Source organism: Carassius carassius, chromosome 1 (assembly GCF_963082965.1).
Source record: "Carassius carassius chromosome 1, fCarCar2.1, whole genome shotgun sequence".
Lineage (NCBI taxonomy): Eukaryota > Metazoa > Chordata > Actinopteri > Cypriniformes > Cyprinidae > Carassius > Carassius carassius.
The window spans coordinates 49,874,451-49,902,221 of NC_081755.1; the positions used below are offsets into that span (position 1 = coordinate 49,874,451).

Below are 27,771 nucleotides of genomic sequence, written 5' to 3' on the forward strand. Positions count from 1 at the left end.
TATATTTTAAAAGTAAATTACTGTATAAAGACAGAGTAACTTCATAAAGTAAATAACAAAAGCCATATATTTACAGAGATTAACCTGAAAAGTAGTTTTTTTAAGTGTATTTTTACATAATTTATCTGTTTTTCTACAGTTTAATAACAATTATCAACAGTGATGTACCGTAATTTAATAATTTTTTACTGTAAAATATTTTCTGTATTTTTACGGTTATTGCATGTAATTTTGAGAAACAGTTTTTTACTGTAATTTGACGGAATACGTCTGGAAACTTTGCTGCCAGAGATTTACCGTTTTTTTACGGTTTTTTTTTTTACAGTGTAACATTCATCTTTACAGATCAAGCTGATTCAACGACAGCAGTCACAAACTCTCAGCATCGCTCAACTACAAACACAGATGACACTGAAGGTACAGCATCAGTGACTTTCTCACATCAGTGAAGAGTTATCTTGTGTGTTAACTAAATAAAACATGACTGTGATGTTCTCTACAGTATGATGAATCTGAGCTAACGTTCATCTTTACAGATCAAGTTGGTTCAACTCATTCAGCATTGATTCCAGTCCACAGCACAAACTCTCAGCATCGCTCAACTACAAACAGACACCAAACTGAAGGTACAGCATCAGTGACTTTCTCACATCAGTACTTTACATTGTGTAATATTAGAGGTATCTTGTGTGTTAACTAAAACATGATTGTCATGTGCTCTACAATATGATGAATCTGAACTAACATTTATCTTTACAGATCAAGCTGATTCAACGACAGCAGTCACAAACTCTCAGCATCGCTCAACTACAAACACAGATGACACTGAAGGTACAGCATCAGTGACTTTCTCACATCAGTGAAGAGTTATCTTGTGTGTTAACTAAATAAAACATGACTGTGATGTTCTCTACAGTATGATGAATCTGAACTAACGTTCATCTTTACAGATCAAACTGATTCAACCCATTCAGCATTGATTCCAGTCCACAGCACAAACTCTCAGCATCGCTCAACTACAAACAGACACCAAACTGAAGGTACAGCATCAGTGACTTTCTCACATCAGTACTTTACATTGTGTAATATTAGAGGTATCTTGTGTGTTAACTAAAACATGATTGTCATGTTCAACAGTATGATTCATCTGAACTAACATTCATCTTTACAGATCAAACTGATTCAACGACAGGAGTCACAAACTCTCAGCATCGCTCAACTACAAACACAGATGACACTGAAGGTACAGCATCAGTGACTTTCTCACATCAGTGAAGAGTTATCTTGTGTGTTAACTAAATAAAACATGACTGTGATGTTCTCTACAGTATGATGAATCTGAACTAACGTTCATCTTTACAGATCAAACTGATTCAACCCATTCAGCATTGATTCCAGTCCACAGCACAAACTCTCAGCATCGCTCAACTACAAACAGACACCAAACTGAAGGTACAGCATCAGTGACTTTCTCACATCAGTACTTTACATTGTGTAATATTAGAGGTATCTTGTGTGTTAACTAAAACATGACTGTGATGTTCTCTACAGTATGATGAATCTGAGCTAACGTTCATATTTACAGATCAAACTGAAAGAGTAACAGCAGTGACTCCAGCAGGAACGTCTACACAAGGTACAGTCACAGATTAACTTTCACTGTTGTGAGTTTTATTGAATACTCTTGACAATGTTCAATCAGTTAAACTGAAAGAGCAGTTTCACAGAAATAAAGAAATGAGAATTAAGAGTTATGTGTGTTTTGTAAGTCGAGTCTAATGTTGATTTGTGTTTTGTAAGTCGAGTCTAATGTTGATTTGTGTTTTGTAAGTCGAGTCTAATGTTGATTTGTGTTTTGTAAGTCGAGTCTAATGTTATATGTGTTTTGTAAGTCGAGTCTAATGTTGATTTGTGTTTTGTAAGTCGAGTCTAATGTTGATTTGTGTTTTGTAAGTCGAGTCTAATGTTATATGTGTTTTGTAAGTCGAGTCTAATGTTGATTTGTGTTTTGTAAGTCGAGTCTAATGTTGATTTGTGTTTTGTAAGTCGAGTCTAATGTTATATGTGTTTTGTAAGTCGAGTCTAATGTTATATGTGTTTTGTAAGTCGAGTCTAATGTTGATTTGTGTTTTGTAAGTCGAGTCTAATGTTGATTTGTGTTTTGTAAGTCGAGTCTAATGTTGATTTGTGTTTTGTAAGTCGAGTCTAATGTTGATTTATTCTTCTGAAGTTTCTGTGGTTTCCATCCATTGTGCTGAAGAGCAGAGCTCATGGTTTGGTTGTTTCTTCATGCAGTGAACACAGATGAGCAATGATAAACTGTGTTTTATTTATTATTTCACTACATATGATCTGCAGATGATCAGCTGCATGTTTTAACTGAAGTTAGTATGATTCGCTGGTTTATATGAATACTGTAACACTATTGCAGTGTTTAATCGACTATATTGTATATTTTTCTGTAAGCTTTAAGATAATGTAGACTTTATAACTACTGATCTAAGTGACAGCAGCTCAGAAAACAAGCACAGCTGAAATAAACTTACCATAAATTCACAAGTATGATAAATAAGGGTAATTATGCTGTAAAATGTGTCATTTATAATTTCATTGATATTTTGTTATTTTTCTATATTTGGTTAAACAGTAATATATTCGTGTCTCTCTATCGTCTCTCTCTCAGTGATTGTGATTGTTGTCAGTGTTTCGTTTGTTCCTCTCTTTCCTGTTCTGATTCTTTGGCTGATTCATAAAAAAGAGCCGGTGTTTTATAAATGTTTTGCATATTTTTTGTAACAGCGGGCAAAGTATTTAAAGATAAAATGAGAAATCATTCACTCTTAAAACTGCTGGGATGAAAACAACCCAATTTGGGTTATTTTGGCAACCCAGTGCTGGGTCAAAAAGGGATGAACCCAACGCTGGGTTACTTAACCCAACCAGTTGGAGTATTACGTTTTACACAGACTGCTGTGTTGCTTTTTAATGGTTTAAAATGACTACATTGCAGGGTTTCAAAAACCAGAGCGGGTGTTTTTTATCACTGTATTTCAGAAGGAAAACTACTGTATTTAGAAAATGTTCGATTTTATTTCGCATGTAAATGCTTGATAACGCCTGTTTCACATATAATCCGTCTGCAGTCCGTCTGTGCTTTCACACAGGACAACTTTGCAGTCCGCTACTGATCCGCGGCTGTTTAGTCCACAAAAACATCATTTGTTCATTATTTTGATATCAAGTAATGTAAAAAAAAATAATAATTAAAAAAGCTTTTTCAGCATTGTGATACTCTTTCATCACAGTACAGTAACAATCTTTCATAGACATATTTAAATTCAAATATAAACAACATATTACTCATGCATTTGACTGCTAGGTTTTTATAATAAGTTGCTGAAACAAGCTGCAACACATTTAAACACAACATAAGCCTACTTTTTTTGTTAGGCTATCACAAACATTTAAAATTAAAACTCACCACTGACAGAAACAGTCGACTCCCGTGCCTTTTGCATTTAAATCTTTATTACACGCAATCCAACAGGTCTTAAATAACTTTTTTTCTGCCAGGTACATTTATCGTGAAATGACTGCATTTCCGTGTCAATCCATGTTAATTTTTACCGCGAACAATGCGCTGTCACTTTAATTCAGTGCATGCAGCACAGCAAAAATAGACTCGGTACGTAAACGATCGCTGCACTGCTGCAGACGCACTGCTCCTGGAACGCACTGACGGACCACAACCGCGTGCAGTGTGAACGCTGGAATCCGTTAACATGGGTGCGTAAAAAAATACGCAACGCATACACACTGCAGACGGAGTATGTGTGAAACGGGTGTAAGGCAGTGTTTGTGAGCTCAGCACAGCTCTGCAGCCGTTACCGGAGAAACCTTTTCCTCTGCCGCTTTTAGCGCCTCCTGCTGGAAGAAAATGAACTCACGGAGTCCCGCCATGAATTCAGTGCAAGGCTGTGGGGAAACACGCATTGCTAGGCTAAAATGAACCCAAATTGAGCATTACACCTACAAATCTTGTTCATTTTAAAAATCACTTTTACACACAAATAATAACTATCAAAAGGAAAATATTTAAAACAAGAAAAAAACATTCATTTAGAGTTTATGCGTTCATTAGATGCCCAGAAAAATGTAAATACACAACAGAATTTCTGAGGGGAAAAACATTTCATAAGGCTATTTTAAGAAAAATGTAATAAATGAAGTTGTTTTTATGCATTTAAATAATTACACATGCTAAAAAAAATAAAACATATGGTTAAGAAAAAAACATTTCATAGGACCCGAAACGTAATTTGTTAAACTTAAAAAAATTAAACAGAAAAAAATGGAATCCAGAAAAATTTAAATGGAAAACGGAATTTGGAAAAAATAAAACGGATTTTATAGGTCCCTAAAAAAAGGAAAGTAAAGTAATAAGTAGTGAAGTTACTTTTCAAATGCAATAACTAGTAAAGTAATCTCATTACAATTTACAGAAGTAACTAGTAACGAATTACATTTTTTGAGTAACTCATCATCATCATCGGCAGTCCGTCGTGTATCGACGATGACTGTCTGGATTGGAGGCTATTGTAGGCAAGCTCTCATGTGGGCTAGAAGGCCTGCTCTCGACCTACAGCAGCGATGGCATTTGCTACAGACAAAGTCTTTTGCTGCAGTGGAATAATGCCGCCTCTCATGAGCTTTCTCATTTTCTTTCTGACGCTTTTTCTCAACAGCTGCGACTGCTGTTGTCAATCTGCGCTGCCATTTCTCACGCTGCAGGGCCTGTTCCTCCCAGCTTTCCGGGGAGATCCCGGTGTTCCTAATATGCCTTTTCAGGGCATCTTTGAAACGCAGTTTTTGACCACCACGGCTTCTTTTGCCCTCTTTTAGCTCTGCGTAAAAAACTGCTTTGGGCAGTCGGCTGTCACTCATCCGGCGCACATGTCCAGCCCATCGCAGTTGTGATGATGTAATAAGGGCTTCAACACTGACAGAGCCAGCTCGTTGGATTACCTCTACATCTGGGATTCGATCCTGCCATCTAATGTGTAAGATGGCACGTAGATGACGTATTTGAACTCGTGTAAGTATTTTGATATGCCTGCTGTAGAGCGTTAAACACTCGGTGGCATAGAGCAGGCAAGGAAGTACAGCAGCATTGTAGACTTTCACTTTTGTTCTGCACGAGATGTCGTGACAGCTCCAGAGGCGTTTCTCGAGAGAGCCAAAAGCCTTGGTAGCAGACTGAATTCTCCTCTCGACTTCTAGATCTGAGGAGTTTGTGTAGGTCACTGTACTGCCCAGATATGTGAAGGCCTTGACAGATTTCAGGGGCACTCCATGCACCGTCACTGGCTGTGGCTCTCTCATATTGTTGGAGTACACTGGTGGTGGTTGATACAAAAGTTCGGTCTTAGAGATGTTAATGTTCAGTCCAAACAAGTCTGCTGCCCACGAAAGCCGGTCTACTATATGTTGCATGTCTTCAATGTTGTTAGCCACGAGAGCAGCATCATCTGCATAGAGCAGCTCCCGGATGCATAGTTCTCTGGTCTTGGTGGTTGCTCTAAGTCGGGCTAAGTTGAAAAACTTGCCGTCTGTCCTAGTGCGAATAAAGATCCCCTTGTGCGGATCAAGGCCCATTGAATCTAACACAGCTGTGAGATATAGCGAGAAAAGCGTGGGTGCAAGCACGCATCCCTGTTTCACACCATGGTTAACTTCGAAGGCTTCACTGGGTTCCCCACCAATGAAGACTTGTCCTTTCATCCCTGTGTGAAACTGCTTGATGATGTTAACAAGCTTCTCGGGGCATCCATAGATCTGTAAGACTTTCCAAAGAGTTTCTCGATCGACCGTGTCGAATGCCTTTGAGAAATCTACGAACACCACAAAGAGAGACTGATGTTGCTCCATTGCTTTCTCCTGTAGCTGCCGTAGAGTAAAAATCATATCAGTGGTAGTGCCTCTGTAGTTTCCACAGTCTGCTCGGTCTCCCTTTCTCTTGTAGATTGTGACAATCAGTGCATCCTGAGGTACACACTCATGGACAAGGCAGCTGTTAAAAAGTTTCAGGAGCTCCTCTCTGAGTACTCTTCCTCCTTTCTTGAGGAAGTTGGAAGGACTTGGACTTGGACCCCAACACTGAATGCTATAATGGCAGCACTAGTGTGAGGGCAGGTAATATTGTTTGAATAAATATATTGCTTTCAGAAAGCTTCTTTATTGAAACATTAAATCAGACATGACATTCACATACCTCACAAATGTACGGGGAGGGCTGCTCTTCTAAGGGTTTATTCACCAAATAATGAAAATGGTCATAATTTACTCTCCCTCATGTTGTGAGGGAACCCATACAAACTCTAATTTTTGGAAAAAAAAAAATATATATTTTTTATATTCTATATTTTATATTTTTGTCCTCCATTGCTAGTCTGGGAGACCAGTATTTTATTTTAAACATACATGTTTGCTATCATATAATTCAAGATTTATTCATATATAAATATCGGAATTAATTACTTCTACAATAACTCTGTATTTATGAGGCTTGAAAATACTGATTATCTAGACCAGGGGTTTTCAAACTGTGGGTCGCGACCCACTTGTGGGTCACAGAATGGAACAAGGTGGGTCGCACAAAGTCACTTGGCTGCAGCTAAATTTGCGTTTCAATAAAAACACACACACACACTCACACAGTTCAGTCTAGGGCTGCACGAATGTGACGAGTGGGGCGGGGCCGAGAGCCGTGGAGTGATTGGGAAATGAGCGACACCTGCAACACTCACCGGTCTCGAGAACCCCGGAGGAGATAGGAAGTATACAAAAGAGGAGCGACGACAGTGAAGGACGAGAGAGGCCACTGGGTGGCGTCTGTACTTCCCGGTCAGAGAGCACCTGTCCATCAAAAGCTCACTATCCAATCAGAGTAGATCACTGTTAACACCACCCCCATGAGATGTTTGTGTCAAAACACCAAACGAAAAACTGCGAAACGTAAGCGAAATCTGTAGCAATGAATTCAGAATCCACGATTAGCGAAAACGAATCTTTGAAAAACATTAACAAAGAATGAAGCATATTTGAAGAGCCTGTTAAATTTGTGCGACTGAGTTAATTTTTTTTTCATTTTCATAGTGTTTTTCTTCTTTTGTAATGGCATATTTTTGATAGTTTCTGAAAAAGTTACGTTCAGTTTTATAAAGTTTCGTTCATTATTATTGAAACAAATGTAATTCCATAAGCAGGGCACAAATGCAGGATTAATTGTAACACTACAAGATTTAAACATTTCCACATAACAAAATGTACAAAAGTTCGCAATATTTCCTTAATATCTCTGTTTAGAGAAAAATTTGCCAAAGTTCAGAAGTCTTTTGAAGATATTGCTGAACATTTATTTAACCATCACAAAAATAAATATATATTTTTTTATTATTATTTAAAATGGGACACATCTGTTTATTATAATTTTTTACCAATTTCACAATTATTTTAATCTCAAAACTGTGTTAGATAGCTCTGCTTTGCTTCTCATGCTTTTCTAAATAAGTGTTGGATTGTGCTCCGTTCTCGCCGACACAAACGGAAGATCATGAATGCATTTTCTGCAACAAAACACAGCAGCGCAGATTACAGTTCACTAGAGTGAGCCTGCTTCACATTTTTATGGACACTACATATTTTAACGTCTGTAAACAAAAATTAAAACTGAAATATTAGTAGTGAAAATTTGTTATTTTTATTAAATACTTAATTTCTGTCATCAAACTTTTAAGATTAGGCTTAAAGTAATGTCAATCGTTTTCTTATTTTTTTATATATATATATTTTGGTGGGTCGTGAAATAGATTACACTTGTCTAGGTGGGTCGTAGAATGGAAAAGTTTGGGAACCACTGATCTAGACTATAAATTATGAGACAATTAAAAATATATTCATTTGTGTTGTAAAGTCAGACAAAAGTCTTATAGGTTTGGAATGACATGAGTGCAAGTACTGTAAATGATTTTATTGTGTGAACTATTCCTTTAAGAGGGAAGACCAAGAATGATGACTCTCCAAATCAGTTGGTTTGAGTTCTGCAATGAACACAGACATTTGTTTTCTAAAAAATAACTTAATCTCAAAAGAATGATGCTCTCTCATGTCTCTGGCTTTCAACATCTACAGAAACAAAAAACAAACATGTTACTCTTAGTAAAAAACAACCACAACTTTCTTTCTTTCTTTTTTTAATTTATTTCAGACATGTTAATAAGTTCCTATACTTTGTTTCTATCACATACAGCCAGTCTTTAACTCCCACATGAGATTGAGCGCATAGACACATATGTGCATCGAAACCCTCATCCATATCCATATGAACATACATGTATATATCCACACATACCCACACCTACGTGCATACATACATACCCATATACATATACATATATACAGGTACATATACATACCAACATGCATATACAATCGCTTACATATATACACAAACGCATACATATGCACACAATCAAATACACACTAACACTCTTTAACATGTCTGAAAAGGGGTTGGAAGAAGTAAAAAACTTATTTAATCCTACCCCCTCTCCAGTATTCAAAACTTGCATTTGCAATAATTATCCTGTTTCCAAAGTCTTATAATCTATGGAAAAAATAAAAATAAAATAATAATAATAAACAAATAAATCAAAGAAAATTAATGTAAACATATATCAATAGAAAGTAATCTAATATTATTCTTATAGTAAATTCTAGAGCCTTGACATCAAATCCTTATTCACATCCCCCTACCATGCCCACATACACATTCATATGCATACACAAAAATATATCGTCCCACTCACATGTACAGTTATATCTACACCGTACTAGACCTCAATTCACCTCTAGCTTTCATCTCGATACGTCACAAAAATCATTAGTCTAAACCTCTTTTTAAACAAACTCATACTTGGACATAGCTTAAGTTCTTGACAGAGTTTATTCCAAACCCTAACACCACAGACTGAAATGCACATCCTCTTTATGGTTGTTCGAACACCCTCTATCCTGAAGTTGCACCTTCCCCTATAATCATAACCCCCTTTCCTATCCGTAAAAAGTTTCTGTATTTTATCTGGTAGTTGTTTGTTCCTGGCTTTAAACATTAACTGAGCTGTTTGAAATTCTACCAGATTTGAAAATTTTAGTAGGCAGGAATTTCTAAATAACTAATTTGTATGATCCTGAAAACCTGCCTTGTGTATTATCCGGATGGCTCTTTTCTGGAGTGTGCACAACGGTCGGAGTGAGGATTTGTAGGTGTTACCCCAGGCTTCCACGCAGTAATTTAAATAAGGCAGAATTAATGAAAAGTATAATATATGTAATGCTTTTATATTCAAGAACTGTTTGGCTTTACCAAGAATGGAGATACTTCTGGATAATTTAGACTGAACATGATGAATGTGTGGCTTCCAGCTGATCTTGTGGTCGATCATCATCCCCAGAAACTTAATTTCAGTAACTCTATCAATATTTATACCATCTATCACCATTTTTACATCGCTGTTCCCCTTATGCTTCCCAAACAGCATAAATTTAGTTTTATCCAAATTCAAAGACAGTTTATTTAAGTCACACCATTTCTTTACTTTGATCAGTTCTGAGGTGATGTCCTCCATAAGATGTTGCAGGTTTTCCCCAATACCCAAAATATTTGTATCGTCAGCAAACAGATCATATTGCAGTATTTTTGATACCTTACATATATCATTCATGTATAAGATGAATAGTTTAGGACCCAGCACTGACCCCTGGGGGACACCACAAACTGATAACTGATAACATGAAATTATGAGGTTTACTTGCCTTAAACTATCTTTCCCTGTCTTCTGAAGAAGCTGAGAAAACCTCCTCCTCACACAAGCAGACTTCTGTGTCCTTAACTCCAAAGTTAGTTTGAGTTCTGCAAAGAGGGATATCAATGGTTTCAATAAAATATGAACATGTGATCACACTGTTGTTGCATCAAATTGTGAAGTAAACAGGGAGGACACAACAGAAACATTTATTTTTCTAAAAAAATAACTCACATCAGTCTCATAAGAATGAAGTTATCTTGTCTCTGGATTTCAACAACTACAAAACAAACATTATTTTAGTCTTAGTAAAAATAAATATAACGTTGTTATTCTGAAGTTTACTCTCCTTAAACCCGTCTGTCCTCTCTTCAGAAGAACACATCCTCCTCCTCACAGAGACTCTCACACGAGCAGCTTCTGTGTCTTTAACTCTCGGCGCGAGGACAATGAAAACACGAGCTCGACAAGTCTGAAATATTACATGCAAAACATACTTTTAACAGTTATCACTTCAACAGCCTCAAAATAATTAGTCTTTACTACACAATGCAGTTTCCTTTAGGAGACTAACGTACATTCAGTTTAACCGCGAAAAATAAGATAAATTAACGTGAATGTGACCGTAACCATAACCGTCTATTAACACCTCAAAAAGTGCAGATAATGTAAAATCTTATGCAAATATGACAAAATACATTCACGGACGTTATATTAAAAGTACCTCTTCCATTCAGTAACGTTAAATGGGGCCGTTAAGACCTCCGTGTCTGAGGCGAAAACCGCGTCTGCCTTATTTTTATATAACGTTAAGCTCCTTTGTTTCCACCTTTCATAAAACCTTCCGCCCTTCATACAACTGGGTAAACAAAACGATTACTTTACGCTTTGAATCTTTACTTAGCATTATGTCTTCCACTCACTTCTCGCTTCTTTCTCGCTGAGAAAATGGCGGCTGCTCGCACTGGAGACGTACGATCTTAACGTGACGTACATGCTCTCCTTCACGTCCGTGTTCCCAACCCAGCCCAACTCATTAATATGAGTTATTAATAACCATAAACTCCACAGAAGACTGATTCTGAAATATCACACTCTTATTACTCACATTAGATCAGGACAAGTTAGTGTATTTCTACTGTTTCTGCTCTAAAGCTCACAGATAGAAATATAAAGGAACCAATGAAACAATCAACATTTCCATTCGTCCTGCTCACAGTGAACAATATGATTAATTTTCAGTAATGTATATTTTCATATCTGTTTATATATAATTGTTACTGTGCTAATTTTCCATGACCTCATGTTTGTGTGATAGATTTTCACTGAACCTGAAGTTTTTACAGATATTTGACAAACAGCAGTAAAATAATGAGTCTTCACTCATCTTTAGGAGCAGACAGATGATATGATTTATATCATTTATTGCGCTCAGTAAGAAACATATCCAAGAAGAACCAGGTGATATTTGACCTAAACATTTGCAGTAAAATAATGAGTCTTCACTCATGTTTAGGAGCAGAAAGATGAAGTGACTTATGGTTATTACTGCGTGCAATAAATAATATATCCAAGAAGAACAAGGTGAGCGAACACTTCTTGATCTTCCTCAACATGACCTGTATTAGTTTTATTATTATATAAATCTGTCTTGAATTGAGCTCAAACCTCATGCTGTAATAACTGTGGGTTGAAACAGAGACTGTGATGTTGATTCAGGTTCGCTGTGATGATAAAGTGACTTACGCTTCAATCAGAGGAACAAAAGCTGGAGCTCAGGAAAACTGCAGTCAACTTTATGCCTCTGTGAACAAGAACCATCACAAATCAGACAAATAATTATACAGAAACCACATGAGCAGAGCAATATGAACCGTGACTCCTGATGGTTTGATTCAGTGCCATTATAATAATATTACATGTTAAGAAACCAGCTCTGATTTATTATTAGTTATTGCTGATTCTGGTCAGATTATTGTTTTATTAGGGGCTCCGGAGAGCACCAGTGATCCAGATTTAGTCATATGAAAGTCAATATCTAGATCATTGTCATCCAATCCAATTTAGCTTTAAAAAAACCATAAGAAAGTGAAATGATTAGCTGATCCTGGTTATAATTAACATTAATCTGATTAACAGCTAATTAACTGTCAGCTTGCACTAATTATGAGAACAGGTAAAGCTACATGATGATGTATGTGTTTATCACAATGAGACAGCAATGATAATCTGGTGTTTGAATCATTTGAGCAGCTGTTTGTAATATTATGTTTTATTTGTCAATAATAAAATAGCCTATGTGAAACATATATATGTTTCATATATGTGGAAATATCATTATTAAATAAAAGTTTTTCTCTAATACACATTGGCCACAGTTAATGGCAACCTTTTATTCAATACTTTTTTTAAAACCTACATTTGCCTGTTTAACAGGTCTAAAGTTTCTCTTATAATGCCTGATGATGTTAGAGAACACCTGACAATAGATCAGAGACCATTCTATATTATATATATAATTCATATATATATATATATATATATATATATATATATATATATATATATATATATATATATATATATATATATATATATATGTGTGTGTACTGTATATGTATGTACTGTATATAAGATGTCCTCTACGGATACCACCAAATGTCACCATATCATCAATTGGACACTAGCACCTCTCATACTGTTGCACCACACCCGAACTACACTGTTAAAAAATTACTGTAAATTTTACAGTAAAATACTGGCAGCAGGGTTGCCAGCCAGTTAATGTAAATTTTACAGTAGACTTACTGTAATTTAATTTATAGATTTTTACTGTATTCTCAATTACAGTAAAATTCTGTAAATTAAATTACAGCAAGACTACAGTAAAATTTACAGTAACTGGCTGGCAACCCTGCTGCCAGTATTTTACCATAAAATTTACAGTATTTTTTTATATTTTGTATACTGCATTTTTACCAAAAATAAATTATATACTGCATTTTTAATATATTGTATATGGCAATTAACATAATTATTATTATCAAATACACATATGCTTTTTTCAAAGTATGTAAAATGATAGCATTCAGTATATTTTCCCTATTGCTGACTTAATGACTGGCAGCTGAATTTTAAATGTAAACTATTAACTGCATATGCTTTAAACAATTTTTAACTGCATAAAGTGTTGTATAATGCATAATTCACCAAAAAAATTAATAAAATAAAAATGTTAAAATCTTAAAAAAAAACAGGTCAAAATTCTATATATCACTTTCAAATGTACATGAAAAATGCCATAAAAAGTATATTATTTTGAACTCATCTTTATTTATTTTAAAATTATTTCATTTTTTTTTTTTTTATGGACATGAACATTTTTGCATGTTTTTTTTTTTAATTACTTGGAACATATTGGCCATCATAGACCTTGACACAAATAAATATTCAAACTGCATTATAACCAAAACATGACCAACATGGTCATATTAAAACAGTTCACCCAAAAGTGATAATTCTGTCATTTCTCACCCTCATGTCATTCCACACCCTTAAGACCTTTGTTCTTCTTCACAACACACATTAATATATTTTTTATAAAACCTGATGGCCCAGTGAGGCCTACATTGCTAGCAAGATCATTTCCTTTTCCAATGCCCAGAAAGGTTCTAAAAACATATTTAAAACAGTTTATGTGACTACAGTGGTTCAACCTTAGTGTAATGAAGCGATGAGAATACTTTTTGTGTGCCAAAAAACAAAATAACGACTATTCAACAATATCTTGTGATGGATGATTTTTTTTAAAACACTGCTTCATGAAGCTTCAAAGCTTTATGAATCTTTTGGTTCAGATCATAGCATATCAAACTGCCAAAGTCACATGATTTCAGTAAACGAGGCTTCGTTACGTCATAAGTGTTTTGAAATTTCAATAGTTCATGTGACTTTTGCAGTTTGATACACGTTCCGAGCAAATGATTTAAAAACAAAAGGTTTGTAAAGCTTCTAAGCTTCATGGAGCAGTGTTTTGAGATCGCCCATCACTAGATATTGTTGAATAAAATCATTGTTTTGGGGTTTTTTTTTGTCGCACAAAAAGTATTCTCGTCACTTTATAATATTTAGGTTGAACCACTGTAGTTAAATGTTTTAGTGGCTTTCTGGGCATTGAAAAAATAAATGATCTTGCTAGAAATGCAGGCTTCACTGAGCCATTGGATTTCATCAAAAATATTTTAATCTGTGTTGTGAAGATGAACAAAGATCTTACGGGTGTGGAACGACATAAGTAATTATTGACTGAATTTTCATTTTTGGGTGAACTAATCCTTTAAAAACCACAAAGACGATTTCAGATAGCTTTCATCACTTAAAGAATAGACCGATATGGCCAAAGAAGTCATACAAACTTTCCATCAAAAACAGATAAAAATCGACCAAATAACAATTATGCTCCAGATGAAGTTCCATCCCAGGATTCAAAGTAAAGAAATATTGAAAAGAGCAAAGAGGACAATACATTAGATATATTACAAAACATAATAATACTTTCAGAAACAGCTAGGGGAGGACAGATACAGATACAGGGATGAGAGGTACAGTCAGAGACAGATAGAGGGACGAGAGGTACAGTCAGAGACAGATAGAGGGATGAGAGGTACAGTCTGAGACAGATAGAGGGACGAGAGGTACAGTCAGAGACAGATAGAGGGACGAGAGGTACAGTCAGAGACAGATAGAGGGACGAGAGGTACAGTCAGAGACAGATAGAGGGATGAAAGGTACAGTCAGAGACAGATAGAGGATGAGAGGTACAGTCAGAGACAGATAGAGGGACGAGAGGTACAGTCAGAGACAGATAGAGGATGAGAGGTACAGTCAGAGACAGATAGAGGGACGAGAGGTAAAGTCAGAGACAGATAGAGGGATGAGAGGTACAGTCAGAGACAGATAGAGGATGAGAGGTACAGTCAGAGACAGATAGAGGGATGAGCGGTACAGTCAGAGACAGATAGAGGGACGAGAGGAACAGTCAGAGTCAGATAGAGGGACGAGAGGTACAGTCAGAGACAGATAGAGGGACGAGAGGTACAGTCAGAGACAGATAGAGGGACGAGAGGTACAGTCAGAGAGGTACAGTCTGAGACAGATAGAGGATGAGAGGTACAGTCAGAGACAGATAGAGGGACGAGAGGTACAGTCAGAGACAGATAGAGGGACGAGAGGTACAGTCAGAGACAGATAGAGGGGTGAGAGGTACAGTCAGAGACAGATAGAGGGGTGAGAGGTACAGTCAGAGACAGATAGAGGATGAGAGGTACAGTCTGAGACAGATAGAGGATGAGAGGTACAGTCAGAGACAGATAGAGGGACGAGAGGTACAGTCAGAGACAGATAGAGGATGAGAGGTACAGTCAGAGACAGATAGAGGGATGAGCGGTACAGTCAGAGACAGATAGAGGGACGAGAGGAACAGTCAGAGTCAGATAGAGGGACGAGAGGTACAGTCAGAGACAGATAGAGGGACGAGAGGTACAGTCAGAGACAGATAGACGGACGAGAGGTACAGTCAGAGAGGTACAGTCTGAGACAGATAGAGGATGAGAGGTACAGTCAGAGACAGATAGAGGGACGAGAGGTACAGTCAGAGACATAATATTTAGGTTGAACCACTGTAGTTAAATGTTTTAGTGGCTTTCTGGGCATTGAAAAAATAAATGATCTTGCTAGAAATGCAGGCTTCACTGAGCCATTGGATTTCATCAAAAATATTTTAATCTGTGTTGTGAAGATGAACAAAGATCTTACGGGTGTGGAACGACATAAGTAATTATTGACTGAATTTTCATTTTTGGGTGAACTAATCCTTTAAAAACCACAAAGACGATTTCAGATAGCTTTCATCACTTAAAGAATAGACCGATATGGCCAAAGAAGTCATACAAACTTTCCATCAAAAACAGATAAAAATCGACCAAATAACAATTATGCTCCAGATGAAGTTCCATCCCAGGATTCAAAGTAAAGAAATATTGAAAAGAGCAAAGAGGACAATACATTAGATATATTACAAAACATAATAATACTTTCAGAAACAGCTAGGGGAGGACAGATACAGATACAGGGATGAGAGGTACAGTCAGAGACAGATAGAGGGACGAGAGGTACAGTCAGAGACAGATAGAGGGATGAGAGGTACAGTCTGAGACAGATAGAGGGACGAGAGGTACAGTCAGAGACAGATAGAGGGACGAGAGGTACAGTCAGAGACAGATAGAGGGACGAGAGGTACAGTCAGAGACAGATAGAGGGATGAAAGGTACAGTCAGAGACAGATAGAGGATGAGAGGTACAGTCAGAGACAGATAGAGGGACGAGAGGTACAGTCAGAGACAGATAGAGGATGAGAGGTACAGTCAGAGACAGATAGAGGGACGAGAGGTAAAGTCAGAGACAGATAGAGGGATGAGAGGTACAGTCAGAGACAGATAGAGGATGAGAGGTACAGTCAGAGACAGATAGAGGGATGAGCGGTACAGTCAGAGACAGATAGAGGGACGAGAGGAACAGTCAGAGTCAGATAGAGGGACGAGAGGTACAGTCAGAGACAGATAGAGGGACGAGAGGTACAGTCAGAGACAGATAGAGGGACGAGAGGTACAGTCAGAGAGGTACAGTCTGAGACAGATAGAGGATGAGAGGTACAGTCAGAGACAGATAGAGGGACGAGAGGTACAGTCAGAGACAGATAGAGGGACGAGAGGTACAGTCAGAGACAGATAGAGGGGTGAGAGGTACAGTCAGAGACAGATAGAGGGGTGAGAGGTACAGTCAGAGACAGATAGAGGATGAGAGGTACAGTCTGAGACAGATAGAGGATGAGAGGTACAGTCAGAGACAGATAGAGGGACGAGAGGTACAGTCAGAGACAGATAGAGGATGAGAGGTACAGTCAGAGACAGATAGAGGGATGAGCGGTACAGTCAGAGACAGATAGAGGGACGAGAGGAACAGTCAGAGTCAGATAGAGGGACGAGAGGTACAGTCAGAGACAGATAGAGGGACGAGAGGTACAGTCAGAGACAGATAGAGGGACGAGAGGTACAGTCAGAGAGGTACAGTCTGAGACAGATAGAGGATGAGAGGTACAGTCAGAGACAGATAGAGGGACGAGAGGTACAGTCAGAGACAGATAGAGGGACGAGAGGTACAGTCAGAGACAGATAGAGGGGCGAGAGGTACAGTCAGAGACAGATAGAGGGGTGAGAGGTACAGTCAGAGACAGATAGAGGATGAGAGGTACAGTCTGAGACAGATAGAGGATGAGAGGTACAGTCAGAGACAGATAGAGGGACGAGAGGTACAGTCAGAGACAGATAGAGGGGTGAGAGGTACAGTCAGAGACAGATAGAGGATGAGAGGTACAGTCTGAGACAGATAGAGGATGAGAGGTACAGTCAGAGACAGATAGAGGGACGAGAGGTACAGTCAGAGACAGATAGAGGGATGAGAGGTACAGTCAGAGACAGATAGAGGGATGAGAGTTACAGTCAGAGACAGACTGAGGATGAGAGGTACAGTCAGAGACAGATAGAGGGATGAGAGGTACAGTCAGAGACAGATAAAGGATGAGAGGTACAGTCAGAGACAGATAGAGGGATGAGAGGTACAGTCAGAGATAGATAGAGGGACGAGAGGTACAGTCAGAGACAGATAGAGGGATGAGAGTTACAGTCAGAGACAGATAGAGGATGAGAGGTACAGTCAGAGACAGATAGAGGGATGAGAGGTACAGTCAGAGACAGATAGAGGGACGAGAGGTACAGTCAGAGACAGATAGAGGGACGAGAGGTACAGTCTGAGACAGATAGAGGGACGAGAGGTACAGTCAGAGACAGATAGAGGGGTGAGAGGTACAGTCTGAGACAGATAGAAGGACGAGAGGTAGAGTCAGAGACAGATAGAGGGACGAGAGGTACAGTCAGAGACAGATAGAGGATGAGAGGTACAGTCAGAGACAGATAGAGGGGTGAGAGGTACAGTCAGAGACAGATAGAGGGGTGAGAGGTACAGTCAGAGACAGATAGAGGATGTGAGGTACAGTCTGAGACAGATAGAGGATGAGAGGTACAGTCAGAGACAGATAGAGGGACGAGAGGTACAGTCAGAGACAGATAGAGGGACGAGAGTTACAGTCAGAGACAGATAGAGGGACGAGAGGTACAGTCAGAGACAGATAGAGGATGAGAGGTACAGTCAGAGACAGATAGAGAGGTGAGAGGTACAGTCAGAGACAGATAGAGGGATGAGAGGTACAGTCAGAGACAGATAGAGGGACGAGAGGTACAGTCAGAGACAGATAGAGGGACGAGAGGTACAGTCAGAGACAGATAGAGGATGAGAGGTACAGTCTGAGACAGATAGAGGGACGAGAGGTACAGTCAGAGACAGATAGAGGGACGAGAGGTACAGTCAGAGACAGATAGAGGGACGAGAGGTACAGTCAGAGACAGATAGAGGATGAGAGGTACAGTCTGAGACAGATAGAGGGACGAGAGGTACAGTCAGAGACAGATAGAGGGATGAGAGGTACAGTCAGAGACAGATAGAGGATGAAAGGTACAGTCTGAGACAGATAGAGGGACGAGAGGTACAGTCAGAGACAGATAGAGGGGTGAGAGGTACAGTCTGAGACAGATAGAAGGACGAGAGGTACAGTCAGAGACAGATAGAGGGATGAGAGGTACAGTCAGAGACAGATAGAGGGACGAGAGGTACAGTCAGAGACAGATAGAGGGACGAGAGGTACAGTCTGAGACAGATAGAGGGACGAGAGGTACAGTCAGAGACAGATAGAGGGGTGAGAGGTACAGTCTGAGACAGATAGAAGGACGAGAGGTAGAGTCAGAGACAGATAGAAGGACGAGAGGTAGAGTCAGAGACAGATAGAGGATGAGAGGTACAGTCAGAGACAGATAGAGGGACGAGAGGTACAGTCAGAGACAGATAGAGGGATGAGTTACAGTCAGAGACAGACTGAGGATGAGAGGTACAGTCAGAGACAGATAGAGGGATGAGAGGTAGTCAGAGACAGATAGAAACTGTACCTCTCATCCCTGTATCTGTCTCTCACTGTATCTGTCCTCCCCTAGCTGTTTCTGAAAGTATTTTTATGTTTTGTAATATATCTAATGTATTGTCCTCTTTGCTCTTTTCAATATTTCTAGTCACACTTTGAATCCTGGGATGGAACTTCATCTGGAGCATAATTGTTATTTGGTCGATTTTTACCATAAAGTAAAATAGATAGACAGTCAAAATACAAATTAATCAATACTTTATTTATAACAGTGTTTTATCTATTTAAAAAATGATAACACACCACAAATCCTCAAGAAACAGAAACAAAAACAGTGACAAATGTCAGAAATAGTGTATGGGTCTGTCACGTGATTAAGGAACGACTTAAACCCGAAGACTTGTCAGATAAGAGGTGAGGTGAGCTAATCACAGACTGAAGACCCAGGTACAGAATTAATTCATCTTTTCTGTTTATTATAGCATTTTAGTTTTGTATGGTTTGTAGTGTGAACGTTTGCGTATGTACCGGATGTGTTGGGGAAGTAACACGTAACATTTAATTACATTTTGCTAAAATGAACGAAATGACTCGGAAAAAAGATTCGTTCATTTTGCTGAACGAGACTCAAAAGTCTGAGTCGGTAAAATGATCCGAACTTCCCATCACTACAACTGATGATAAGATTCGAGTCAAAGGCGCAATAAAACTGCAGAAAAAAAAGAAAAATATTCTACAACTACAATAAGTCAAGTCAACTCGTTTATTTGTCAGCGTCGCGCATGATCAGTTCATTTGTTCAAGTGTCACCGCACTGATAAGGTGCCTTTGTGCACCCTGTGCAAAAATACACACAAGATTTGCCTGCCGACATAAATATAGACACATATCTATAAATAGCATATTTAATAATTTCAAGGAAAGAGTATTTGGTTGCCCTATGGTAATAAATTAGGCTAACTATACAAAGCAGACGTTATATCAAACAGATATGTTAAAGTTTTCACATTACCTGAAGTTAGCAAAGGCTCAAAAAATCTACATCTCACTGATTACGCACCACTGAGAATTTATATGACACACACATCCTCCGTGAGCGGCCCTGGCTGACCACGAGGCTTTAGAAACGCGTTTTATTTCGGCGCCCGTGTTAACAGATGACTGCCTGTGCAAAGTTGTTTTACATCATAAAATAATCACGACGAAGTGTGCTAAAAAACACAAAGTTACCTTGAATATAAACTATTAGCACTGAAACATGTCATTCATAACGAAGGAACCCAGAGATTTTCTGCCCATAGCCGCTATAGCGCCGGGGGATGTGTGAAATTCTACCGCGACTGCGCTACTGAAACCCCGCGCAAGTCTGCCTCGCGCCCCGCGGACGGATGATGCTTGAATCTGGGGTTACCAGTTTAAACCGCGAATGTAGATACCTTCATATACTACAAGTTACTAAACAAGAAAAATAAAAAAACTGAAGTCAAGTCACTTACCACAGTTTTGAATCACTCCTCTTGCCTTTAACATTAATCTCCTCGACCGTTGAAGACCTAACGATGCGGCTCTGAAGATTTTAAATTTACAGCAAAATTCTGTAAATTTGAGTCAGACCTACACGTGACCCCAGAATGCATTGCAGTTTACAGCAATATGCTCTATTATTAAAAAACAGCCCGCGGCTGTAAAATAATGCTGTAATTTTTACAGCAATTCATTACCGTGTACATCTCCCATGAGTCACTGCATCACTATCACCTTGCCACACCGGCACCTTATTCATCAACTAATCTCCTTGCCACACCTGCACCTCATTTACACACACATATAAGCAGCACTTACACACAGACACTTAGCGAAGTCTTGTTTAAATTCACAAAAATATAATGTCCTCACATGAGGCCGCAGGGTCTTAAGAGCTTACGTCTTGATAAATATTTTCATTACTACTAGATCTGCCTGTTTATCCTGAATGTCAAATGATTATTAAACAGACACACAGCAAATTAGATATAATTCATCATCTGCATCTGTCATGTAATGAATTCCATGAAGCTTAACTTCAGTCCAAGCCTGCACACAGAAATAAAGATTCTTTCAAATATGTCAATGAAAGTGTACTTCTCCATGTCTAAAACCACACTGGTTCAAATTAATGGCTGCTCACTGCCACGGTGTGTGTGTGTGTATATGTGTGTGCGCGCGCGTGCGTGCTCACTGCTCACAGATATGTGCGTGTTTGTTCACTACTCAATGATCTGTGTGTGAGTGTGCGTTCACTACTCACAGTTGTGTGTGTGTGTGTGTGTGTGTGTGTGCGCGCGTGTTCACTACTCACAGCTGTGTGTGTGTGTGTGTGTGTGTGTGTGTGTGTGTTTGTTCACTACTCAATGATCTGTGTGTGTGTGTGTGTGTGTGTGCGCGTGTTCACTACTCACAGCTGTGTGTGTGTGTGTGCTTATTTTTTCACTACTCAATGATATGTGTGTGTGTGTGTTTGTTCACTACTCAATGATGTGTGTGTGTGTGTGTGTGTGTGTGTGTTTGTTCCCTACTCAATGATCTGTGTGTGTGTGTGTGTGTGTGTGTGTGTACGTGTTCACTACTCACAGCTGTGTGTGTGGTGTGTTTGTGTGTGTGTGTGTCAATTTGTCTTTTGAAAATCATATTTCCAATGTTACAAAAACTGCATTCTTCCATCTTAGAAACATTGCCAAGCTACGAAACATGTTATCTGTTTCTGATGCAGAAAAGCTAGTTCATGCATTCATGACCTCTAGACTGGACTATTGTAATGCACTTCTAGGTGGTTGTCCTGCTTCGTCAATAAACAAGCTACAGGTAGTCCAAAATGCAGCAGCTAGAGTCCTTACCAGGTCAAGAAAATATGATCATATTACCCCTATTTTACAGTCTCTGCACTGGCTACCTATTACGTTCCGTATCAGTTACAAATTATCATTACTTACCTATAAGGCCCTAAATGGTTTAGCTCCTGCGTACCTAACTAGCCTTCTACCACGCTACAACCCATCACGCACCCTAAGGTCACAAAACGCTGGACTTTTGGTAGTTCCTAGGATAGCAAAGTCCACTAAAGGAGGTAGAGCTTTCTCACATTTGGCTCCCAAACTCTGGAATAGCCTTCCTGATAATGTTCGGGGGTTCAGACACACTCTCTCTGTTTAAATCTAGATTAAAAACGCATCTCTTTCGCCAAGCATTCGAATAATGTATCTCTTAAATTGTGAGTGTAGTTGCATCTGCATTTTTATTCTTTAGCTTGGGTTAAACTAATTTTACTTTGTTGGATCAGCAGCTATGCTAATGATGTCTCTATTTTGTTTCTATGTTTTGCCATGGGATTTACATCCCGTGGTAACTAGGATTTACACAAGCTCCAGTCTGGATCCAGAACACCTGAGAAGGGATAATGCTGACCCTCAGAGGTCCCCAGATGATCCTAACCTTGAATCAATAAACAGAACTAACAATTATTGCTACATGTGTGACTGCATCATATAATTACTATTAATTAATAATATTGATAGTTCATCATCTAGCTGACTACGTCTTGTATTATTATTATTATTATTTTTTTTTTCTAAAATCCTGTCAAACGTGCACAAACTACTAGCTACTACTAAATATTGTAGAAACATAATTTTCTGTAGTTGCTTTGTAACTATTTGTATTGTAAAAAGCGCTATACAAATAAACTTGAATTGAATTGAATTTAATTGTGTGTGTCTGTACCCTACTCAATTATCTGTGTGTGTGTGTGTGTGCGTGTTCACTACTCACAGATGTGTGTGTGTGTGTGTGTGTTTGTTCACTACACAATGATGTGTGTGTGTGTGTGTGTGTGTTTGTTCACTACTCAATGATGTGTGTGTGTGTGTTTGTTTGTTCCCTACTCAATGATCTGTGTGTGTGTGTGTGTGTGTGTGTGTGTGTGTGTGTGTGTGTGTGTGTGTGTGTGTGTGTGTGTGTACGTGTTCACTACTCACAGCTGTGTGTGTATGTGTGTGTGTGTGTGTGTGTGTGTGTGTGTGCGTGTATGTGTGTGTTTGGTCCCTACTCAATGATCTGTGTGTGTGTGTGTGTGCGCGTGTTCACTACTCACAGTTGTGTGTGTGTGTGTGTGTGTGTGTTTGTTCACTAATCAATGATGTGTGTGTGTGTGTGTTCACTACTCAATGATGTGTGTGTGTGTGTGTGTATGTATTTACTACTCACAGCTGTGTGTGTGGTGTGTGTGTGTGTGTGTGTGGGTCTGTGTGTACATGATCACTACTCACAGCTGTGTGCATGTGTGTGTGTGTGTGTGTGTGTGTGTGTGTGTGTGTGTTTGTTCACTACTCAATGATGTGTGTGTGTGTGTGTGTATGTGTTTGTTCCCTACTCAATGATCTGTGTGTGTGTGTGTGTACGTGTTTACTACTCACAGCTGTGTGTGTGGTGTGTGTGTGTGTGTGTGTGGGTCTGTGTGTACATGATCACTACTCACAGCTGTGTGCATGTGTGTGTGTGTGTGTGTGTGTGTGTGTGTGTGTGTGCATGTGTGTGTGTGTGCGTGTGCATGTGTGTGTGTGTGTGTGTAAATTCCGAGTATGGGTTTCTATACTTGGCCGCACGTCACGTATCTTTCTAATATTTTCAGAGCAGTGATCTCACTGTTGAGGTTTGGAAACATGTTATTGCTGGCTGTGAGAACTCAGTGTGTTTGACCGCAGAGGTTATTAAAGAAACTCGCTTGAAGAAAGAAGAGGAACTGGGATCTTAACCCACACACAACTGATGATCTCTGAACCCAGTTTGGACTGATGGGGGTGAATTCTCACACATTCAGGGAGTGTTTCTTTTTTTCTCACACATTTACAGAACTGTGCAAGCAACAGTGGGGAAAAAAGATGTTTCAAAGTTTTTGAAACAATACTGTTACTGTTTCTGTGTAAACTACAAATAAATAATAGTGAAAATGGTGACATATTCATGCATATTACATGTTGAAACATCACCAACTACTGGCCTGGGATGCCACTAATGCCACTTGTTTCTCTTCTGTTGTCAGCTTTATAACCAAGTCTTACTATGTGTTTCCAGATCCCTACTATCACTACCACTCACAAAATAGGCAGCACAATCCTAACAACCTGTGCACTTTTCCTATGTCTACTAATACACTACTTTTCTTTTTCTGTTATTCTCTGGGAATTGCCAGTCTGCAGTACTACAGACGACTAGTTCTTGTACGAGTCATTCAAGACTAAACCTCATAGCCCTGACAGAGACCTGGATCAAACCAGAGGACACCGCTTCACCTGCAGCACTCTCCAATAATTTCTCCTTTTCCCACTCCCCCCGTTTGACTGGAAGAGGTGGAGGTACTGCTCTGCTTATCTCTAATGATTGGAAATGTACTCCTATACCATCTTTGAGTATCAACAGATCCTTTGAATCACATTCAGCCACTATTAATCACCCTCTTAACATCCATTTTATAGTTGTTAATCAACCCTCAGGACCACTGGGCAACTTCTTGGATGAATTAGATGTGCTGCTCTCAACTTTTCCTGAGGATGGTTCTCCTCTAGTAATGCTCGTAGACTTCAGCATCCACCTACAGTAGATAAACCTCAGGCTGCAGACTTCCACACTGTGTTTGCATCTTTTGATCTCAAGAGAGTATTAACTATGGTAGGGTGACCATATCTGCCATTTTCCCCGGACACATCCCGGCCAGGATTTCTATATCTCTTTTTCTGCTGTATACTTTGATGTCATGCGCCGATTGGTCTGTGCAGCACTGCTTTAAATCAAAAACAGATATGAAAACAGGAAAACAAAACCTGGATATTTTAGGCAATATAGAAATCCTTGCCAGGACATGCCAGGTCTGGGAAAAACATCACGTATGCACATCACAAATCAGACAACCAGCTGGACATTATTTACACACAACACTGCTCCACTGATCAAGTATTGGTTACTCTACAGCACACCACGGATCACTTCCTCCTCACTTTTAACCTCAACATAGTTCCTGACGCATCACTTACCCCTCCACATGTCACTTTTTAGTGTTACCAACACTCACAATCACACTCCTGGGTATCTGCCATGGTTTCATCTTCGCTTCCTTTATCAGAACAGTTATCTCTTGATGTTAACAGTGCTAATGTAACAATGTAAATGCATAACACAGTGCTTTTAGCCTTTTTAAGTAATGGATGTGTGTGAATGGGGGTTATTTTGACAACACTGATGCCTGTCCACAAAACTTTTAAAAAATGTGAAGGAAAAACGTTTCCATTTTTAGTTTATTATGGAGACGAACCCCATGATACACTTCTCTGACCAGCAGAGGGCTCCATCACCCGAATACTAGCACACACACATCCATTCACTCACATACACTGACTCACACTACATTTCCCACAAGCCCCGTCCTTGGACTCTGATTATGCTACAGCTGTAGCTCATTGGACTTCAGTGTAAAGCTCCCAGTTTCCTTGTGTTCATCGTGAGGTCTTGTGTTTACTATGGTTCACATTTCTGAGTGTTCATATCCTGTTTGATTACCTGTTGCTGATATTGTCTGTTCCTCATCTTCGATTGTTGCTGCCTGTCTTCTGACTATTGCTATTGATTATTGGACTTTGATACACTGCTTGATACCCCGATACTCTGCCTGTTTAACGACCACGATTCTGCCTGTTCCACGCTGTTGTGTTTGCTGATCCTGACCCTGATTAGTGTTAATAAAGTCTGCTTATGGATCCCACTTCGAGTGACGTCTCATTACAGTATCGTTGTTGTGTACTTTTTCCCTCAGATGCCAGTTTCTCTTCTTTATTTCTTTAATAACTAGCTGTATATATGTTGTGTTATGATTATATGTGACCCATGCTGGTAAAATGAGTCCGAATGAGCACAGGCTAGTTTTGAGCTAAAAAAAAAAAAAAACCTAGTTTAGTCTAATTTGAGGTTTTCCACAAAAATGGGTTTATCACTAGATGTTTACTTCATCTAGTGATGCCAATGCTCCAAATACAGTGGCATGCAACAGTTAGGGAACCCCTTACAAAATCTGTCAAAATGTGAATAATAAAAATAAGAGAGATCATACTGAATGCATGTTATTTTTTATTTCGTACTGTCCTGAGTAAGATATTTTAAATAAATGATGTTTACATATAGTCCACAAGACCAAAAAAACAACCCCCTTCAATAGTTTGTGAATCCTTGGTTCTCAACACTGTGTGTTACCAGGATGATCTACGACTGATGAACCCAGCAGTGACTGTATAATTGTGAGATCCATCTCTTCACTCAATTTAGTACTGCACCTTCAGAGTCAACTGAAGATACTTGCATGTTTCCTGAAGACATTAAATACAGTTTACCTTGATCTTCATTGTGCTTCCTTCTGCAGCATAGTATAGATGGATGTTAACCAGTGTTATGTGTTCCCTCTGCCTTATGTTCTCTAAACTTCTGCTAGAAGTGATGACTATCAATCCACAAAAGCAATATATGCTGTATATTTAGTATTTATACATTATTAGAAAAATTAAACACTCTTTTATATATTTAATCTAATTAAAATGGCTTGAAAACCAGAAAATAATATGATGAATTCATGTTGAATGTGAACTCCGTCATTGGCCTGTCACCACCATCACTGTTCACAAATTTGGATGCCAAAAAAAATGATCTAAACATTTAGATAATATAATTAACTCAGAAACTGAAGTGACATACAGTCAAATATGGTGACCCATACTCAGAATTGATGCTCTGCATTTAACCCATCCAAAGTGCACACACACTGTGAACACACACACACACAACATATGCTGGGGCAACCGGGGGTTCAGTGCCTTGCTCAAGAGCACCTCAGTCATGGTATTGCCAGCCCGCGACTCAAACCAAAACCAAAAGTGACCAAAAGTGAGGACACGACTTTAAAATCTTTTAAAACACACGTGTCCTTAAAAAACAGCCTGGCTTTGATACGAGATTTTACTAAGTGTTGCTTTTGCCAAAACAAACTCCTTTTCATCAAAAAAAACTAAACCCTTTTTATCAATTTTTTAGCACGTATGATTGAACAGTTTTAAACTGTTCAATTATTTCAACAATAAAAATGCTTTTGATTTTGAAAGCATGCCTAAAATAAGCCCATGACCCTCAAGTCATCCTAGGTGTGTATGACTTTCTTCTTTCAGAGTTATATTACACATTATGGCTCTTTCAAGCATTATAATGGCAGTGGATGGGTGTTCAACAGTCTACACATGTTCATTTCTGAGATGTTTGTGTTATCAAGAGAGTATCAACAAGTCTTGGCATTTGTTTTTCTGCTATTACATTCAGATTTGTTCATTTCACAGACACTTTTATTTAAAAAGCAACATATGAGGAACATTACAAGCAGTTTGTTGTAAGGAGTCAGTAATTTTCATCATACTTGACTGCAAATATCAGTATAAACTTGATTAGTGCACCTGCAAAGATGTTTATAGTTTAATTTGCTGCCATTTCAAAAGAAAGAAGATTAGTCTTCAAAATGCCTTACACATTTAATAGTTTGACATTTTTTAAAGTTTTACTAATATAAAGTGTCATGATCCGGTCTCTTCCTGTCTCCCATTATCAGATTGTCAGATGTCACAGGTGCATTTTGACCAGTGTCTCTTCCACGTCTTGTCCTGTCGGAGTGTGTCACTATATAACCACCGCTGCTGGACTTACTCTGTGCTCGTCATACATCCACAGAACCCTACCTGCCAAAAGCTACTTCAGCTTACCTGTTAG

At 38.7% G+C, this 27,771-nt stretch overlaps 2 protein-coding genes across 2 annotated transcripts in view; one reads left to right on the top strand and one right to left on the bottom strand.

Moving 5' to 3' along the window:
* LOC132143647 (uncharacterized) overlaps positions 1 to 707 on the top strand; it is a 28,852-nt gene extending 28,145 nt beyond the window's left edge. The window contains exons 4-6 of the mRNA XM_059554100.1: positions 346 to 417; positions 537 to 626; positions 679 to 707. Of these exons, the coding sequence (XP_059410083.1) occupies positions 346 to 417; positions 537 to 626; positions 679 to 707 (191 nt within the window). The remainder of the gene's footprint in view (positions 1 to 345; positions 418 to 536; positions 627 to 678) is intronic.
* The window catches only part of LOC132096058 (uncharacterized), a 332,561-nt gene that overhangs the window by 98,929 nt on the left and 205,861 nt on the right, over positions 1 to 27,771 (bottom strand). The window lies entirely within an intron of this gene.